At 41.8% G+C, this 20740-nt stretch overlaps 1 protein-coding gene across 4 annotated transcripts in view; it reads right to left on the reverse strand.

Annotated features, from left to right (window-relative positions):
• Positions 1-597: 597 nt before the first annotated feature.
• The window catches only part of cyth1a (cytohesin 1a), a 46800-nt gene continuing 26657 nt past the window's right edge, over positions 598-20740 (reverse strand). For 3 of the 4 annotated variants that reach the window (XM_078270564.1, XM_078270565.1, XM_078270563.1), the window contains exons 2-13: positions 15609-15691; positions 13208-13272; positions 11963-12029; positions 11755-11873; positions 10110-10190; positions 9459-9571; positions 8716-8864; positions 8499-8611; positions 4155-4233; positions 3980-4048; positions 3376-3530; positions 598-1265 (exon numbers count right to left, since the gene is read on the reverse strand). In XM_078270564.1, coding sequence (XP_078126690.1) covers positions 1187-1265; positions 3376-3530; positions 3980-4048; positions 4155-4233; positions 8499-8611; positions 8716-8864; positions 9459-9571; positions 10110-10190; positions 11755-11873; positions 11963-12029; positions 13208-13272; positions 15609-15691 — 1172 coding nt within the window. In that variant the 3' untranslated portion in view covers positions 598-1186. The remainder of the gene's footprint in view (positions 1266-3375; positions 3531-3979; positions 4049-4154; positions 4234-8498; positions 8612-8715; positions 8865-9458; positions 9572-10109; positions 10191-11754; positions 11874-11962; positions 12030-13207; positions 13273-15608; positions 15692-20740) is intronic. The other variant, XM_078270562.1, reaches the window with a different exon arrangement.

The raw sequence follows: 20740 nt of genomic DNA on the forward strand, positions 1-20740 counted from the left end.
GGGAACAAAGATTAAATGTTGTTCGTCTGGGAGAAGAAAACTAATTTACTGTCACTAACCAGCAGCTTTTCTCATCATATTTCACCTAGCTTGCCAGGCACTGTGCAACAGTAAAGTCATTTTCCTGTGAATGAAATTAAGTAACAGAAAGTGGTGTGTTTGAGACAAAATGGAAGAAAAATGTATTGGAAGAGAAAATGAAAAAGTTCTAATTCCCAGACAACCTAAAACCTCAAAAAGAAGCCCAGGGTGATGAACACTAATCACCAAGATGCATCTCCAGGACCTTCGGGAAATGAACAGCGAGAGCCAGATCCAACACTGAGAGCCTGTCCAGACAAGCACACACCCTCACCTGCAGTGGTCCGTCCCCGCACTGCAGCTTCACATTTACAAAAACACTTCAGTCTGGGACACAGATGAGGATTTCATTCCTCACATGGCTGTCGTGTTGTAAACAGGATCCATGTAAACACCAACATGGAAAGTTTCAGAACATCGTAACAATCTCCTGAGTGGCAACTATTTTTTTTTTTTTTTTATAAAATTATTAACAGTTAGCAAATCACCCCCCCTCCGCAGTTTCTGTTGCAAACCTTTTTATTATTACAAAAGCAAACAAACAAAAAAGACTGAAGAGGAATTGACATTTAAAGCTGTAAAAATAGACACATATTACCCTAACGTTTCAAAGCACATCAGAAAAAGTCTTTACTTTTTTTTCACAAAGCGAGACATATTTTGGTTAGAGTGCCACACTTGGTCAGACCTGCTGAGTTTAAATCGATGTGTGCTACGGGGGACTGCATGAGTGTATGCATGTTGTGTATGTGTGCAATGTTTATGGGAATTGTGTTTTTAAAGCATCTTTGAAGGGGCTTTTGCTGAGTTATACAGCAAGATTTCCTTACAGCCTCATAGACAGAGAGCACAAACAAAGCTGAGAGAGAAAGAGAGAGGAGGTTAGAGGACGCATTGGCCCAGACTCTTATCTAGAAACTTCAGCATGCTTCCTGTTTTTCTGACCTGTAGAGTCCCAAAGTCGACCTAGAATGTATCCTAGAAAAATCCCCTGAAGAGGTCTGAAGCAGACCCCAACCGTGGCCTCTGCACCGACCCAGATAGGGCAAGTAGATACTTGGACCCCCTGCTCTGTCAAGTGCAACATCTGCAGCGCTGAGCAGCTCTAGTGCCTCTTCATGGACGACACCTTCTTCTTCCTGGCTGCCAGCATCTCATAAAAGGGGTCCCTGCTGATGGCAGCTCTGTGGACACAGAGGAAAATGTCAGTGAGAGAAGCATTATGGTATAAGTGTGCAAATTGCGGCACTTAAATGCTTAGAATTTACGTGGACGTGTGAGATTAGAAAAATAGCATCTGCAATACCCGATTCACGATTAACCTTTTATTGTTTTTAACAAATACTTAGGAAGAACTGCACAGCATATTCAGCATGTGTGCTTTTATCCCCCATTTTGGTCTTTACGCTCTATAACAGTAAAATCTTCTAAACTGTGCTGAAACAACTTGTGGTGAGGATATAATATCGAAGTGAAAATCAGTTTAAACCAATTTGCTCCAAATGAAAAAAATCATGTATTTTTTGGTGAAAAACATTATGACTCCAAAACTTGACAATCATAGTAATCTATTGATAGTTGTCTTTGTATCCATGTACATTGGGTGGGCTAATAGCTAATTCAACATAGTTTTAATGATGGCAAAATGCCGAAATGTAAACAGCTACAGGGCTCAAGTTGTAGCCACAGCTAATTTACTGACTCCAACACAACATTATACTTCGTGTTTATTTTCCCCAAAGCCCCTGAATTATCGGGGCCTTAATAAACTTAAAGCATGATTATCCCCGAAAATCGAAGCAAGACAAATATAAATAACAGGAGTAACTTTGAAAACTTCAGGCCTACAGCAATGCAAGTTACAAACACACACTGTATCATACTTAGGCCTGTCACGATAACACATTTTGCTGGACAATAAATTGTCCCAGAAATTATTGCGATAAACGATAATATTGTTGTTCTAAGACCATTTTCATCTAATATAATGATAATAGCATAATAACGCAGGTAGACCTTTTCAAAGATCAATAAACTTTTATTTCTAAAGAATATTTAACACTGGAACTGGAAGACATTTAAAATATCCACAGTAAATGCACAAAACAACCCAAAAAAATTTCCGGCCGTGATAATTTCCATTTAAAAATGATCAAGTTCATTTTTATTTATCATGCGATTAATTGATTTATTGCATATTGTGACCGGCCTAATCATACTTAGGGCTAGCCTAGTCCTACCAGACTCTGGTACATTTCATTTGTACAGAGTCTGGCCACTCTCCATTGACAAGTGTTAACTTCCTTGAAGGTGGGTACTCTGTTGAAGTTTAAAACTACTGGATCTGTCCAGAGCCACTCTGAATCTGCCATAACCAATCGCTAACGTTTGGTCGTGACATATGTCATGCGCATGTGCAACAAGAGGGGAGACCGACAACTATTGGCTTATATTTAGCATTAGCATCGCTAGCGTTAGCATTAGGCCGGTTACACACTGGATAAGTCAGCTGCGTGGCGTGTCCGTTTATATTTCAGGATAGAGCTTGCACACTGCCTGCGTGACACGCACGTCGTGAGCAAGCAAGCGTGTTGGAAGCGTTTCCGGGCAAAATAGAACACAAAAAGATGTTTATATGTCATTTTGACACTAATACATATTAATAAATGACATGTTGATGTTTGAAAGTATCTAGGTTTTGATATAAATGTAATTAAAAAAAAATATATATATAGATTTTCTATTATTGCACCTGTCCATACAGAACGAAATATTCTGAAGCCTATTTTGCCGTCAATACTGCCGACGTCTTTGCTGTAATCAAATCAGTCTATATTTATGTTTAATATGGTATTTAATTTTATCAATGGGAAACATACATGTGTACAAACAAGGCTAGCAGCAGCAGCGCCGCGTCAGACACGTTTCTGGTGTGTAAAGACAGAAAAATCCACACAGCCGCCACGCTGCTGACACGCAGGCAGTGTGTAGCCGGCCTTAGCTAACTCCTTCACCATTAACAGAGCGAGCTGGAAAATCTAACTTTTCCTGAACCCCGTGGGGAGGAGGGCCACAATATCATAGCCACCAACACAACTCAGCAAATACTGTTCTTGCTCGGGCTCTGGCTCGCATCTTTCTACGTCCTCAACGTCATTGTTCTCAGCCACTCCCTCTGTTTGCTGATTGGACCACCAAATATTTGGCCGGAGAAAACCCAAGAATATACCGCAAACCCAGACGGAGTATCGATATATTGCCCAGCTCTAATCATACTATTAAAAAAACATTTACTTGATGCTGTTCATCCATTCCTCTTTTTCCTCAGCAGTGGGGGCGGAGATACGGTAGAAGGTGTGGTTGCCCTCCACAACGCGTCCGTCAGCCTCGGTCTTGCACGCTTTTATCACCTGGTCCTTGTTGTCAGGAATGAAAAGCTCAAAGCAGTTCTACAGAAATGAAGTGGATGGAGGTTAGAAATTATAGAAGAATTATAGAATAGAACAATTATAAGAAGTATCGTAAAGACAAAAATAACTATTTATCAAAAATGCTATCATCTATTAGCTCATGTACCTACAGTTCCATATGTGTACACTGTGTAGATTTAGAAATCGGTCTTTATGGCATAATGTTCACCTCTGTATACTGCTTCATACAATGTTGTGAGGACGTAACTGCCAGTAAAAATGGTTGTCGTCCTCAACTGTCAAAAACGGTGCATGGTACACAACACAGCTGTGGAAATTCAGCTTAAATAATCCCAGTTGTGAGTGTTCTAAAAGGGCAGCACTGAAGAGTCCTTCTTTATTGTTCATTTAAAAAGTGGGTAGTCGTAAAATCTTAGTCCTGACTGTGTGTAATCACAGAATGAACCATTAGAGGGAGCTGTACTTACAGGCTTCTTATCCTCCACCTCCTTGATGCTCAGGTTCTCCAATGGGATGATTCCTCTGGGCTCTTTGTCCTGGACAAATATCAAATATGTGAGTGACAGAGTGCTGCACACAGGAAACAACAAGACTAGAGTGGGCAGATCCTTCACTGTGACTGAGAAACTGAGCTGTACTCACTGTGGTGTACTCAAAGTAGTACAGACAGTTGTCCGTGAGGATAAACCACCTCCTCTTCCAGGTTTTAACTCGTCCCCCTGTGGTGCAAACAGCAAGCGTTAGAGAGGCTCAGCAAGAGAAAAGAGAGAGAAGCGAGCACCTAAGCACCGGGTCGAGCAGCAGACAGGCAGACAGATGTATGGGCAGACAGACAGATGACAGCTCCACAGGACTCCTTTCACCCATAACATCCCGCTATTCACCCTGAGCCACCATCACACCATGCGCTCACCATCACCACAACTGCATGGCCTACACCTCTGGTTATTTTTCTTGATTTTATAACTACTTATTCCTTTCCCCTTTTATGTGTTGATTCTAATTTTTCGCTATGTTCACACCTACAGTACATTTTAATTACCACTTAACAGTTAAATCCCAAATAGTTAATAAATGTCATATTAAGGCTAATTGGAGTCGATGTGATGTTACACAATAAAGTTACATGTCTATGTGTCTAGAAACTGCTCACTTGGCCTTGTTTCTTTTTCCTTAGTTGCTGACTTATCGATGGGCAGGATATAGATCCACGTGTTTTGCACTCACTGAACTACCTACCAAACGTAACTAAAAATAAGGAAAAGCACTCCAATGACTATAGGATGGCTGAATGTGTAACGTAATGGGGCGACTAAGGATTAACTTCCCTTTCACACCCAATAGGGGCTCTTTAGTTAACCCTGTGCCCGCTGATCTGTAGCTGACCTCTGACCCCTTTGTCACCAATACTTCCTGTGACGGGAAACCTGATCACAGTAGCAGATGGCACTCTCGCTCTGGGAGGATGGGATGCCAACAAACTGAAAGGTGCAGGAAGCTCAGCGCCTGGAGCTATGCTCGGCTTCTCAATAGCCATCTCAGACATGAATTTCCGGTTTTGGCTTTGTTAAGTAACTTCTCAGTCATATCGGAGCAGCTGAACATGACCTGATAAAGACCTAAGCCTTGTCTAGACTAGGCTTTTCCACCACCAATGTTAGTAAAAAGCTTCAATGTGAAACCTATCTACCAGGATAGAGGAGGCTTTGAGGATGTTTGTATACAGACATGTAGAACACACTTGTATTATCATATAACAGCAGTAGCACTGTATATGATATCCCATCAAAGGGCAATGATAGGTCAAACACATCAGTCTATGCGTGTTATAATCTAAAGACGCCATCGACACACGCTTCACTCGACAGGCAGAGATGGAGAGCCCCTCGCCACATCTCGACTCGTCAGCGTGTTGCAACACAAAGCGGACAAACACAAAACACAGACGCGATGGGCAGAATCACACAGCTGACGGCCTGAGAGTTGATTGGGTCAGTTGGAGTTCGGTTTGTTTTCATGGTCATGTCAGTTACTGTCACTCCCAAGAAAGAGAGATGACCTCCTCCCGTGCAAGAATGTCTGGGACGAGGCGGGACATCCCAGCAGATTGTTGCAGAGATGTGTGCATGGGGCTGGACCGGAGTGGAGCTGAGTGGAGGGGGGCACCCATGCAAGACGGGGCTGTGGGAGGCTGGGCGAGTAAAGGTTCAGAGGGAACAGGTTTTCTTGTATATCATATCTAGGTTCCCTTTGGAAATGATTTATCTCAACAAAATACATTAGCAACTGGTTCTCTTCTTACCTAATATCCTATTTTATATCCTATTTTGTAATTAATAGGAAAGATGCATACATTAGAATAATGCACAGTCAAACTACCAACCATGTGCACTGTAAGTGTATAAGCATTATACACTGCAGCTTTTTGAATCATTACTGTAGAACCATGCCTGAATCCCTTTCGACACAATCCTCTGCCCACACTTCTCTCCCACAGTTTGGTCCAGTCCGGTCTAGCACCACACCGGGGCGCAGCCACACTGTTACACTTCAGATCCATTTACAGCATAAGGAGAGCAGAGCCACATTGTTGAAAAGGTGCAGTATTCCATTTTCATGCAACCAGAGAGCAAACAACAATACGCCAATGGGTAAATGGGTTCATGATCAATTTGGAGAATTGAGTACAATTCCTTTGTTGTGCTCACTGTATGGAGAAATGGTATAATAATGCAGCTTTTAAAAGCAAAAATACAAACAGAGATCAAAGAGAGTGACCACCACAAGGTACAGAGAAAAGAGGGTCAAACTGCTCAGTAGAGTGGTCACAAAGCATCAGCTCCCTGAGCCGAGCCCACAGGGGGGGGGCAAATGAACCCGGCGACCGCCCGGCAACCACCCACAGAGATAAAAGAGTGTGGACTAACCACCAGCTCAATGACAGACTGAACAGACAAACATCTAAAGTTCAAATGAGTCAATGGAGAGACAACAAAAATTAAAAAAATCTACAGACAAATAAACCCGCGTGAACCAAAAGCACCCGAGAGCTGAGAGATGGACTAGCGTTTGGGAAGAGCAGGTGTACATACCTCCTGAGGAAAGACAACAGCCAAAATCATGGAACAAACAAACAAACGAAGAGGAAAAGAAAACAAAAATAAAAATCAAATTAAATGATAAGGAATTATTGCACCACAGTCCTGTTAATCTGGTTCCAGTGAGGCTTTGATGCACTGCTTTACAGCTTTAATTTTTAATTTTCTCTATTTTGCAATGAGTTTGAACAGTTTCCATAGCTGTTGTTATAATCAGGCCACAAGTGGGAGTTCTACTCAATGTCACAGCTGCAGTAAAGCACTTCATTAAATATCGCCTCCACTTGGGTCCATTTATGTTATAGCCAGCAATTTACCTTCCACCCTGATTGTTCTACTCAGATCTGCCAACTTTGAGTCATTGGAGAAAGAGTAATTTTTTACTTTCTTGGTGTAGTCAGTTGTAAAGATTCACAGCGACTGGAAGATTCAATTTTACTTCAAACATTCATGCTTTTTTGTGTTAAATTCATTGTGAATCTGTACAAGAGAGAGAGATCTCAGAGGAAACAGAGGATGAAGAGTTCAGGGGTCCAGGGTTGTGCTTTTCTGCTTGTAAAGTGATTGTGACCAGTGCCAGTAACAGCTGACATCCTGTAAAATATGTGTATTTGTCCAAATATATGTCAAAGTCAGAAATTAGCAAAACGGATAAGAAAAATAATTATAAACACTAAGACACACCCTTTATTATTAAAAAATTCCAAGGCCTGCTGCAAGTTTCCACAATGGGACAAAGTATGTGCTTTAAATCTCCAATAAAATCAGGATCAAAATGTCCACAGAAAAAGGAAAAACAATCTGATCAAACTAAAAAAAAGCCCTCTCAAGTAAAATGTTCTAAACTTTGTGTATGTACAGTATGTGTAGGTTTGTGTGTGCATACACTTGATCTATAAGCTTTTAAAGTCAGTATTTGTGCTTGTGTGTGCATGTCGGTGTATGAATATGCCCCGTCTTAAATAATTCAAAGGCCTCCACATGTAGTGGTCTGATCTCAAGGCCACATTCATAATACATGAAAGCGGGCAGAGATGTCTTCAGATGTCTCAGGTCGAGTGTGTACAAACCTATCCACACATCTCCCTCACACCTTGAAACACATACACAACACAGGTAATTGACCTCAGGGAAGACATTGGTTATCACTTTATGCAGCCTTAAAGCGTAACTCTCGCCAAAATGCAACCTAGGGTATTTTTGTGAATGTACCCAAGTCAAACTTTCGTTTAAAAGCATAATTAGGATGGAAGCGCCACTTTTAAGATTGACCGTATTTTCATTTTTGGTCAAATGGCCATTTGAATGGGAGTGCTAGGGACACTACTATGATCGCATCAAAATCGCTATTTTTAAAACACACATTGTTTGTGTACACAGAGTTTACTAAAAAGAACAGAATAACTCACTTTAGCTGTTGGTTTTTTTACGCTCTCCGCCATCTCGGCTTTTTAGTAAACTCTGCGTACACAAACAATGTTGTCAATGCTCGAGTTCATGTGTAGAGCCCCTGGTGAAACTTTGAGCAAAGTTTCATGTTGTGTCGAGCCTTCTTAGTGTTTTAAAAATAACAATTTTGATGCGATCATAGTAGTGCCCCTAGCACTCCCATTCAAAAGGCCATTTGGCCAAAAATGAAAATACGGTCAATCTTAAAAGTGGCGTTCCCGTCCTAATTATGCTTTTTAAACGAACGTTTGACTCGGGTACATTCACAAAAAGACCCTAGGTTGCATTTTGGCGAGAGTTACGCTTTAAGATAATCTACCAATATGTGTTGCTGCTATGAAAACCCATCTATCGGCGCAGTCACATTGATTAGCACCATTAATTGTGCCATTCATTATGTGCTCAAATAACTGTGTGCATGTATTTCCAGTGTCACTCACCCAGTTTTAGCAGCCAGCCCTCTCTGTCTGGGTTGAAGAAAGTGTGTGTGAGGTCATTGCCGTCATCCTCTGGGATTTTGAAAGGCTCATTCTTGATGCTGTCATACAGATTCTACAATAATGATAGTTGACTATGAACACAGAGCAGGTTTGAGATTGCAGGTGGAAAAATCACTCATGAGGATGGAAATAACTGAGTTTTACAGCCATACTGACCCTGAGCAGGTCCTCAGGTAAGTCTCCTCCCTCATTGATTCCTCTGTTCATGGAGATGAATCGTTCCACAGAAGGCTTGTCCTTCACATTCGGGTTGTGGAGGCTGGTGTTTAGCATGATGATGGCAAATGACAGGATGTAACAGGTGTCTGTAACACACACACACAAACAAGATCACACCAAAAGAGAAAGATAAGCAATAGGTTGCTGTTTACCATAAAACTGCTGCTGATGTTTAATTTAGTCTTTGAATATGAATGTAAATTAGCTGAGCTGAAAGGACTGCACTTAGGGGACCACAACACCACAGAGAGGAACAAATAGACAAAGCTTTGTTAGCAAGGAGAGTGGGTGGGAGTGAAAGGCTGCAAGTGGGCAGCTAAGTATGTATGCGTGTTTCTGGATGTGCAATCTAATGTGTGCGTTTGCTAAAAGACAACGTGGCCAGCACACAGCTGACGCAGCAGCACTTTATCTGGCCCATGCATTATTCACATCCATCTGTATCAATGTTAGAGGCAGGCGGCTGTCTGCTGTGGGCATTATTTCCCAAAAGCCAGACACTCTTTCAGAGCACACTTCACCTCAGCAGACTTTGTGTCTGCTAAACAAAGCAGTTTAGCTATGAGGTGTATTGACATGTCATTAGATCTTTACGTGTTTTAGGGAGACAAGTTTATCTGGTATAGTCCCTTAAAAATGTAAATGTTGAGAAGCCAGGCTGTATGGCATGACGGCGCTACCTGTGGACTGAAAAACACCAGGGTTGCATTGGCAGTAGCGCTGAGCGAAGGCCTCCATCATGCGGTCGATCTTCTGAGCTTCTCCTGGTAGCCGAAAACTCCACAGGAACTGTCTGTCCGGGGACACAGCTCAGTAGTCAGCAACAGACTCACTTCCACGGTGAAAAGGCTGAATAAGCTCTCTTAAGGCACAAGACTGAAACTGACATCTGCATATTTCCTTAACATTTGTTAACCTTTCTTTATCCAGGTAAGTCGATTGAGAACAAATTCTCATTTGCAATGACGACCTGTCACATTCTGACACACAGTTACACATTCATACATGGAAGCTGCCCAGTACAACCACAGTCTGATCTGCTGGCCACTGAGCGGTTGGGGTTAAGGACCTTGCTCAAGGGCACCTCAGTGATGAGGGAGGGACAAGCACTGCTCTTTCACTTTCCCCACCCAGATTTTATCCTGTCGGTCTGGGGATTGAACCGATGACTTCCCAGTCACAAGCTCGCTTCTTTAACCTTTAGGCCACCACTGCCAAATAATGGCCTGCATCTCACATGATTTACATAAAAATGGGGCAAAGCTATGAGGATCTAGTCAAGAACTGTAGCAGACCTCAGGATTCACGTTCCTGGGGAGATGCGGTCTTACCTGAGGGCCTGAACCAGGTTAAGGTCTGTGAACTCATGAAGCTCCACAAAGGCATGGAGGACTTGGATATTGAAGTCATCTCTACAGGAGACAAAACATAGTAAGCAAATGTATTACTGGTAAAAATGTAGAAGTTCTTTTCTGCATAACCAAGACAAAATTAATATACAAAAGATTAGAGCTTCAACTAATAATTATATTTATTATCGATTTATCTGCCAATTATTTTCACAAATAAACAACTTGGTCTTGTTGTTTGGTCTATAAAATGTAAAAAGAATAGTAAATAATGCCCATCACAAGCCCAAAATGACCAAAAGTAATTTCTAACTTTGTCTGACCCCAGTCTGAAACCCAAAGATATTAAATTTCCCATCACATAAGACAAAGAGAAGTAGCAAATCCTCACAATGAGAATCTGGAACCAGGGAATGTTTGGCATTTTTGCTTGAAAAACGATTTTAAAAGAGTAATACACCAATTCAGTACTGCACTCTAATAACATTGTCTGTCCAGACTTACGATGTGTGAAGTGAAAAACAATCTACAAAATAAATGCAGTAATACTCCCCAAGAACTGTAAACAGACTAATATGCATATTTTGGGTGCATTACCTTTAAAATTATTAATCAAACTAAATAGTTAATAAATACATTTTCTGTTTATTGTCTAATCGACTAATCTGTGAAGCTCTAAAAAAGGAGTGATTTGGTGGATGCTGAGGAAAGCCAAGACTTAACCGTGTTTGTATTGTAGCTCTCGTAAAAGTTTAAATCGCTGCCTCGTTTGAAAAGTATTCCCCATGAGGAGCGTGTCTCAGCTCAGGGTGTGATCTGGCTCACACGGGCTTAAGAGGTCGGTGGTATACTGCATACTCCCATTAAACCCAATAGAAGAGGAAAAACACCCACCACTTCCCTTTCATTTATCATCTAATCTCTACCATGACATCACTGCGACCTTCATGCCCTTCAGAGTAAATAATCTGCCCTGTGGGATCATGGGAAGGCTCTAAGGAGCTCTCGCTGACAGAGTCATATCACTCCCAGTGGTCAAGTGACCAATCGTGTCTCAAGGCTCTCACGCTGTTCCTGCCCCTCCTTCACAGAATCAAAAACACTTGGAGAGCTTGATAATAATCAAACTAAGAGCAATCCATCAAAAGCCTGAGCTTGTTTTCCTGGTTTGACCTCACAGAACACACCTTGACTGTAACCCTGCCTGCGCTATAGTCCCTGAACAATGCATACTGTACACCAGGCCCATTACTATTTCCTGTATTATCTGTTCACTCTAATGAGGATGGTCTCAGCTCTTGAGTGGAATCTGGAATTGCCTGCAAACACGTGCATTACAGAGTCACGAGTCTCTTGATCATGTTACTTATTAACGAGTAAGATAATCATAGAGAGATGGAGGCTATTAGGTAATGGACATCATTGAGAGGATGGTCTAAATGTGGGGCCAATAAACTAGAATTGATGGGTGTGTGCCTGACTAAGAAGAAACACAGCAATACAGAAAGAATGCACTCACTAGACGATGCCATTATCCACCACATGGATGGGTGCTGGTGAGTCATGATAGAGTAGGAGAGGGAGTCGGTTAGATAGAGGGAAAAAACAAGTCAATTTTCATCCTGACCTCTCTCCGAGGTAATCTCCGATGGCTGTTTTGTTGAGGCCCTCGCCCTTGTAGAGGAACTGAGCAATGTCGTCGCTAGTATTCTTCAGCAAGTCGTTCTCAATTAGGAACTGGATCCCCTAAGAAAGAGACAGGGCCCCAGGTTACTTTCTGCTTATGAGAACATATGGGACAAATCACATTTCAAAAAACAGTTTCTTCCACCTACCTTTTTGGGGTCCATGTTAAATTTCTTACGGCCCATGGCCACCTGTTTATTCCTCTGCATATTTTTCCTGAAACATAAGATGGTTGGTTGTTGTTAGTTGTGCTTGATGAACAAATTGGTATATAAAAAAGATGCAACTAACATTTTCATTATCGATTAATCTGAGTTTATTTATTTTTTATTAAGCATTTGGTCTAAAAAATGTCAGAAAATGGTAAAAACTATTTCGCCAAACACAGTCTAAAACCCAAATATGTTAAATATCACAGATAACTCAGAAAACTAGGAAATATTTGTACATTTGAGAAGCTGGAACCACACATTTTTGACATTTTTGCTTGATAAACAACTCAATCATCACTCATGAATCCATTTAGATTTTTGACCTTTTAAGTATGCAAATCCAACCGGGCTCGGTCCATTACAATAAATGTATTTGCTTAATTTCCTGAAAGTGTCTTTCCTATTAACATTTTTCATTTGTTTGGCAGAGGTCAGCCTTTCCTCCCCCCTCCACTGTCATGACTAAGCATTGATAGTGTTTAACATCATGCATATGGGAATGTCTCATTTCTCAGGCCTTGAGTTATTCAGGGATCAAAGTGCACTTTCACAGTCACCATGGTTACATCTCCATCTCCAACCGGTGAGAGGTCACCACTTCTTCCCACTGATTCACTCTCACCAGCATTCCTTCAGCCCTTGTCTGCCAAAATCTAACACTCAACTAAACAGAGCACAGACTATCATGTACTTTCTTCAATAATTACAATTAATTGGAAGTCGCTCAGGATAAAAACGTCAGCAAAATGACATTTAATGTAATGTAATGTAATAAATGGATCGAAGGAAACTTTGAGGTGCTGTAACCCTTAATGGGTTTTAGATCCATGAAAGAGTGCTTTAGGATTATTCGGTAGCTGATGGTATCCCTATCCACTTGAGTAGACCAAACATCAGCATTCCCTCCCCTGGGACCATCCATTGTCTGCCTCTCCCCGTACACCCACTGCATTATTCAATGAGGCCTCCCATCATGAAGGTGTGCCTGATGAAACATTTAAACTGCCTTAAAAGCGTAGCCAATTTGAGGAGCGTATTTGGATTGCCCGACCTACCCATCAAACATTAATAATTGACAGATTCATTTGGTAAGTTAATCGAAGGCAAACAACGAGCTAATTTAGGCAAAACAGAGAGGGAAATGTGCGTGTGTGGGGGAGGGGGGGAATCCCTTTTTCTTACCTCTCCTCAGTGGAACCCAGGTTCTCGATCTCACTTGTCACTTCTGCTATCTCATCCTTCAGCCGCTGCAGAAAAGACATAAATGTTACGTCTTAAAATGTCATGACTATGAGGACAAATTCATCATCTGCCGACCAATTTCCCTGACACCAGGAGGCGTGGACGGGTGTGACCAATACAAACAACATGCAAAGTATTTGTATGGCTTTATTAAACAATGCCAAGGGAGAGGCCTTCCTCTCTGAATCACTTCTGTTTGTCTATAAGCCAGGTGGCCTTTTATCATATCCAGTAAATCCTCACATCACTCACTTAAACTTCACACACACTGCTGCACATTCAGAGCTTCTCACTTGCCTTAAACTAAAAACAAATAGCAACATGTTTGCACGTGTGCTCTCCTAAACAATCCTTTCAATCTGAATTAGATTAGGCGGATAACCTCAATACAAATGGAGTAAGAAAGCGTAAAAGTGGATTATATTTTCTGTAGCGTTTTAGTGATTAATGGCCTTAGAAGCAGATTTAGTCAATCAAGCCAGGACCGCTGGTGCCAGACTGGCGCAGTAAGGGCATTACAGAGGGTAGAGGATGGACAGGGTGAGCTTTAGGGTTGGGCATCGAGAACCGATTCCTACTTGGAATCATTTCAAAAATTACAATTCCAATTGAATCGTTTCTTTATTGGAATTGTTTGGAATCGTTTAGAGGATTTGGTTTCAAATCTGATCATGGGTTCCACATGAGCAAGTTTTGGTTTCCGTAGCGGCCAGGCGCTTGTTGTGTTGCAGCCTTGGAGCACAGTAAGTGGAGTTCTAGTGTGGCTTTATTTTACGTTGAAAAAGCCCGGTAAAACTGCAACCCACCATTGGATCAAAATAAAACGTTCCTCTTATTTGTGAAATAAGCATGTGACCTGTTTCAACTCCACCCCTCAAAGAATCGGAATCGAGAATCGATGAGAACCGGAATCGAAAGAAAGAATCGGAATTGGAATCAGAATCGTTACTATCCAAATGATGCCCAACCCTAGTGAGCTTGATGAAAGTGTGGAATAATAGACTGTAGCATAAGAGAGGTCCTGTATACAGACAAAGCTATTGATCATGAGAGGCTGCAACTCTTTAAGTAAAATGTTATAATCACCGAGCCTCTCCATTCATATCCATATCCATCCATATATGCAGTGTTAGTTTATAATTCCTCGTGCATAACACCAACTCACTATAGACCGAACCACAAAGGGAACATCTGTGTTTTCAAGACCTGCGCAATCAAACACATTCCTGAGATGCTTGCCTCCACAAACAAAAGCTGTGCTCATACAGGAAAGTGGGTGGTTGTGGTGGGGTGGGCCTTGACATGCAGGACCAGCAGAGGAGGGTGTGGGAGTCGAGGAGGAGGAGAGAGGTCAGTGTGCAGAAAACAGAGGAGGTGAGGATGGGGGGAAGCAGTGTTGACCGGAGAGGGGGGAGGAGAAGCGATGGTGGGTTCATAAAAAAAGAAAAAGAAAAAAAAAAAAAAGGGGGTGTCGGATCATGCCTCCAATGTTTGTCTGTCAGGGCCAGTGGAAGCTGAGTCGCCCACTGGGACATCTGGAGGCCAACTCTCTGCCAGGGCATGACAATTCTGTCACCCCTGTGTGTCATTTGCTTAGGGAGCTGGTTATTGAATGACAGAACGGACATGAGCAGCTCTGCTCTTGGGTCAAGGCAACAGCCAAAAAATGATGTGCCATGGACAGGAATCAAACAAACAAACCACTTTAGGGAAATTCGGCCAAGCTGATTTGAATTCCTGGCTCTTTTTGAAAATCAGGGAGTATATGAGGGATATCCGACTGACTGCATGACCACGTTCCTCATAAGAGCATAATCCTATTTTATCTGTATGCTTATTTTATTTTTATACTTGCGATGTATTCAAAACCTTTATTCACTTTTCGATAAAAACGCCCAAAAGAGATAACCTGTATCCATAAATAGAGGTCTATGTTGACACAGTACTGTACATCTTCAAAACCTAAATGGCTAAAGAGTAAACATAAATGGTTTGCTAAGGAAGTGAGCACTTGGCAGGAAATACCTCACATTCCACTCGAGTTGAAATGGTTTAAGGACTCATTAAAAAAGAGACATTTGTACAACTGGATAAGAGGTAAATATTTAACCAAAAAGCAGAGAATTTGCAGTTGTAGCTGAAGGCAGCTGCAGTGAGAGATTGAGAACTCCTGAAACAAGTACAATTACATTTGAAAAATGTGTAATTGTCTCATTTTTCTACACAAGATCAGTACACCTGAAAATGAGAGTAAATAAGCTTAAAATGGACATTTTCATATAGAGTACATGCTTGTTTTTGTTTTTTGTACCTATCTACTGTGTTAAGATTTCTTGATTACCTGAATATCCTCCTGCAGCTCCTGCTTGCGCCGGCGGATATTCTCCAGTTCCTGCTGCTCCTCTGGAGTGAGGTCGTCCGGCACTGGGAAAAGATGAGAGGATGAAGGGTTAGGAGGACAGCAGCGCCCAAAATATAATGCACCTTAATCCTTCTCTATGCATATCTATCCCCTGAGGCATGTCCCTGAGGGTACTTCAGTGCACAGAAATAACTTGTTATAATTTTCCTTGATATCTGAAGGTGATTGAAAGCCCATGGCAAGGGGTTTGAAGTCTGCATCATGAAATGTAACTGTGGCAATGGCAATCATAAAAGCTGTTTCTCAGCAGCAACTGATATGTGGTCAGAGGAGAGGACAGCAGAAGGGGACAGATCAGACAGCCAAGTGTGCAGCAGCCAGATGCACTTTGAAGAAGATTTAACTTGTGTGTGTAATCTGTTTGACTAAATAAAACAGCTCAGGTCATCCATGCAGCACTGAGCATCGGGCCAGAGTAGAACAAATGTGACAGGTCTCGAAGCGTTGCCAGTCCTCCTGTCACTCACACTATAGGCTATATAGCTTTGTCTGTGGCAAGGACTGAGGGGTGAGCAATGTGTCCCGATTGATGGACAATGCGTTTGTGTTCACAACTCCTACCTGCACTACAAGCAAAAAGGGACACCACTAGTATCAGCACTCTAATCATAACAGGAATCCAAGGACAATCTCTGTTGCCTTTACAACACTGTGCTGGGAGCATTTTCCCTCAGAATTTGTCTAAAAGAATTCATCAAAAGTTATTCTTGTATCCAAATGACTTGGTAATAACCCTTAAAATAAGGCAATGATTACTTGCCTGAATCAAAATCTTTTTATTGGCAGGCAATTTTGAAAGTATACAGTTAAAATGTAACTTTCTATGCATTTCTAAAAAAACATTTGTGATGCCTAGAGGGAACGGATTTCATCCTCTTCATGTTTACAAAACGTGTTTTCACTTGCTGAAGAAATGCATGATGCAGGATCCAACGTACAACAACAATCTCCTTTAGTAGATGCTACATTTTTGTTGAACTTCCTGCGAAAGAAAACGAAAGCCTGTGTGAGAAATCAACCCTTTGGACAGCGGCAAAAAAGCAAAAAAGCTGCTGCAAAGCGTTGTTCGGTAGACACTGTAGCAGTATTATAGCGATATTTAGCATGAGTGGCAATTAACCCTGCTGAACCCTGACAGTGACATAAGCTGCTCAAGTCACAGCAGTTATGTTGGCAGATCATCTCTCACTCTTTCTCTGATTCCCCAAGTGGACAAGCCCCTCCTCCTCCCCTCATTACCTCAGCAGCAAGGTTCAAAGGTTGAAGAGGTCGAGACAAGGGTGGACTCTGTAAGGTTAACAAGGTAGTGGTTATAGAGAAATGGAAGCTTAGGACAGAGGAATCTTCAACACAAGGTTTTATAATACTCATTTCACAACTCTCTACGACACCAACAATGACCTGAAAAACATCTCCCTTTTTCTTTACTCTATTTCAAAAAACATTAATTCAATATTGGTCCTACATAATTGTAATAAAACCGCAAAGGTTCACAACTAAATGTCAGCGGCTAAAATGTGGATGCAGTGTACCTGTAGTAAGAGGTCAGTGAAAAGCTAAATATCTGGCACAGCAATCAATGAGCCAAGGACGAGGCCAGCCATCCAGAAATTATGAGCTTCATTGTATATACACACACACACACACACACACACACACACAATTTTACCGTAAAGAAGATTTTATGAAAGGGTAAAATGCTAAATAAATTATATCCTAAAGAGAAAATATATGCTGCATAATAGAGAGCACGTATTTTAATAACAAAAGGTATGCTGACCTAAACATCTTGAGGCAAATACCCATGACACTTAATGGAATGTCTGCTAATATTTAACATGGAGATAATAGACAATGGAAGTGCATGCAAGAGCCTCACAGCGGGCTGTTAAGGGGCTCCAAAACAAAGCCATGTTGTCTTCCCGTCTTGTTTTCAGACAACTGCGGGAGCAGGGCAGTCTGCACGAGATTGACCTTTCACACATACCTCACAGCCTACAGTATCCCTGGCAAACTGTATTCATCCCAAATGTTCAGGGTATCCATGGAAACCATGGTTTGCTCTACACAACTGTTCTCACATACAAGGGGAGCGGACACCAAAATAAATAGTTGCACAAACTTTGTTTTTGGTTAGACAGCTCCCTTTAATTGAAAAGTAACCGAAACCGAAATTCAGAACCTCTAATCAATGTAATTTTCCCATTTCGTTTTTTTAAATCCTGTTAATACTCTGCCCACTGTGCGTGTTCAGGTATGTACTTTACCCTTAAAAACATACTACCGCGTGTGTAGTCACGTGACTTCGCCCCATCCAGTCAATCCCTGAAAACAATGAGTCAACTGAGCAACCGGAGCAGCTTATACCAACAACAAAAAGACACTGTGTATGTCATTTGAACACATTTGGCTTCAGTAAAGACAACACCATGGTAAGTTTAGCTGACAAAGGTGACTGTGAGCTGGTTACCGATCACCGTGAGGTCCCGGTCGTTTCAGCGGCCACTCAGTTAAGTTTAGCAGACAAAACGAGAATGGTGTAGCGACGGAAGTCTTGTTAACTTGTCCTGGACATGAACTCCACAGCCTTGTGTTTTACTTTTGATATGGCAATATGTAAAATGTATTTTGTTTGCAAGAGATGCTGGTTATTTTCTACTTTTGACATGGCAATATTTAAAATAATTTATTTTGTTTGCAAAAATTGCAAATTATTTTACTTTTTACTTTTAGGAAACTTGCTTTTTACATTAAAATTAAAATGTAACTGAAAACTTGTAATGAAACAAAGTGCTGACAGGTTTGAGAATATTGTTCTTGCATTCAAGGACCCAATCTCCCTATCGGCTAGACAAGTTAATGTCACGCTGAGTAAACCCAGAGTAGGCCGTGCGTTCAACAACCGAAACAAGAGTAACAGAGGACCAGCCTAAAACAGAAAGTCCATTCCCTTTCTGGAAATATGATGTCAGGTTGGGCAGTTGGCAGTTGCTGAAGGGAGCCACGCCACACAAAACAAGACAGCTGGCCCAACACAACCACAGCATTTCCGTCTTAAAGGAGGACCACAAAGTAAAGGACTGACAGAAGAGAAGAGCTGCAGAGGACTATAATTAAAAAAGAAACTGAGCAAAGGAACGTTATTATTTGAGGATGGTAATCATCTGTTCACTTGCCTCCTTCAAGAGAAGCGGAGGAGCTTGTAGGAAATCAGTATCTTAGCCAATCTGCAGAACATGTGCATGATGACACCCTGGTATTAGGATTAAAGGGCAGGATTTCTACCCTGCCACCCCACATGTCATCAGGTTGTCACCGACACGATCAGACTTACTCAAGGAGCCAATCAGGACTTACATCACTGCCTTCCTGACTCCACCTAAAAGAAAATCAAGCAAGGGAAAGGCCCCACTCATGCATTTGCCAGAGGTGGGCAACAAGTGGGTGTTGTTTCCCTGAACGCAGCAGATGAGGGGGGAATCCATCCACTTAAGTAAATGCTGAGTGCTGCTTGGCTGTAATTCAGAAAACGTATGCACTGGTAAGGCCAATGAAAAGAGACAGTCATCAGAAGCGTGATGGGGAGAATCTGTTTCTAAAAGCTAATTATCTCAATAAGAAAATTATATGAGAGGAAATGTGGTGTTTTCCCCTCAAATAAAACAACATGCACTACTCCTCATCTGCCTCGTTTATATCTCTGACTCCTGGAGTCTCTCAGAAGCAGAGGGCCCCTAAAGCACTCTATGTAGTGATTTCCACAGGCTGAAGGAGAAACACGGGCCGCCCACATCTTTACTCCTTTGGGGACTCATGCTGCGTGGAAAGCAGGTCATTCAGAGGAATCACATTCACTTGGAGGCGTGCGTGGAAGGAGTGCAGTCATGCACATAGACCAGGGTACACTACAGTCACTTGCACTCACATACGCACACATGCATAACACCCACACACACACACACCGACGCCCTGGGCCGACTGTACGTCTCATGCTGTGCCTGGCGCTGTGTCAGCACTCAGTAACTTGCTTTTTGTTTTAACTTCCAACACTAACACCATCTGACTGGAACTGTGCAGAGTGATATTCAGACTAAATCCATTACTTCCCTGCAAAAATGTTTCGAATAATTAAGATTATTAACCAAAGTCAGTATCAGGAAACAATGAAGGACATTTATAGGAGCAATAAAATGGTACTGAAATTACCTCTTCACATTAGCTTTTTTGAAAGAATAGTAATACCTACATCAAGTATTGATGCAGCCTATACTGGGTTAAATAACTTGCCAACACAAAGGTGGTGCAAAGTGCTTTGGAAAAATGCAAGTGGAAAGCAAAATATGACAATATCCCTATGTTAAGGTACAGACACAAGTGCCCTTTTGCCTAATCTGGGACAGTATAATCTGAGATTTGGCCCTTTGAGTATAATCATGGTGCCCACTGAATTGCTGCATCCCTATCCCCTACTACAACTGCATTTTGTTTTACATAAACCCTTCTTGCAAAACTTGTGTGCCTTTAATATTTTTAACTCACCACAATGCTTCATTTGACCCCTAAATCCAATTTCACAGTCTGACAGTATATGTCCTTATCCTTTGCTTCTAGAGTATCTGCAGAGTTCCTAGATGGGCGAAGTAGTTTTTATTGAGGGCTGGGTCAGCGGAGAGCACTGGGGAGGTGACATCAGGGGAGAGAGCAATTATAGCTCTCTCCCACAGCGGCAGAGCCCACTAATACACATCCTGATTGCCATCCTGGCAGAAGAGGCAGACGTCTTATTTCCAACCAGATCACTGAAGAACTCTCATTGGAAAATAAGGAAATTAGAGTTCTTGAGTGCATGTAGGATTTCTCAGCCCCCCTTCCCTGCAGATGTGACCCAATTTAGGGAGCTCCTCTTAGCTTACAAGGACTCAAATTGTTTTTAAATAAGCTCCTCCCCTAGGCTGCCCCTAGTGACACAGCTACTGAACAGGGTCACAAGATACACATATAGGTGAACTTAAAGACATGTTGAAATAACACAGGTTAGTATGACACTGGAT

Source organism: Sander vitreus, chromosome 15 (assembly GCF_031162955.1).
Source record: "Sander vitreus isolate 19-12246 chromosome 15, sanVit1, whole genome shotgun sequence".
NCBI classification, from domain to species: domain Eukaryota; kingdom Metazoa; phylum Chordata; class Actinopteri; order Perciformes; family Percidae; genus Sander; species Sander vitreus.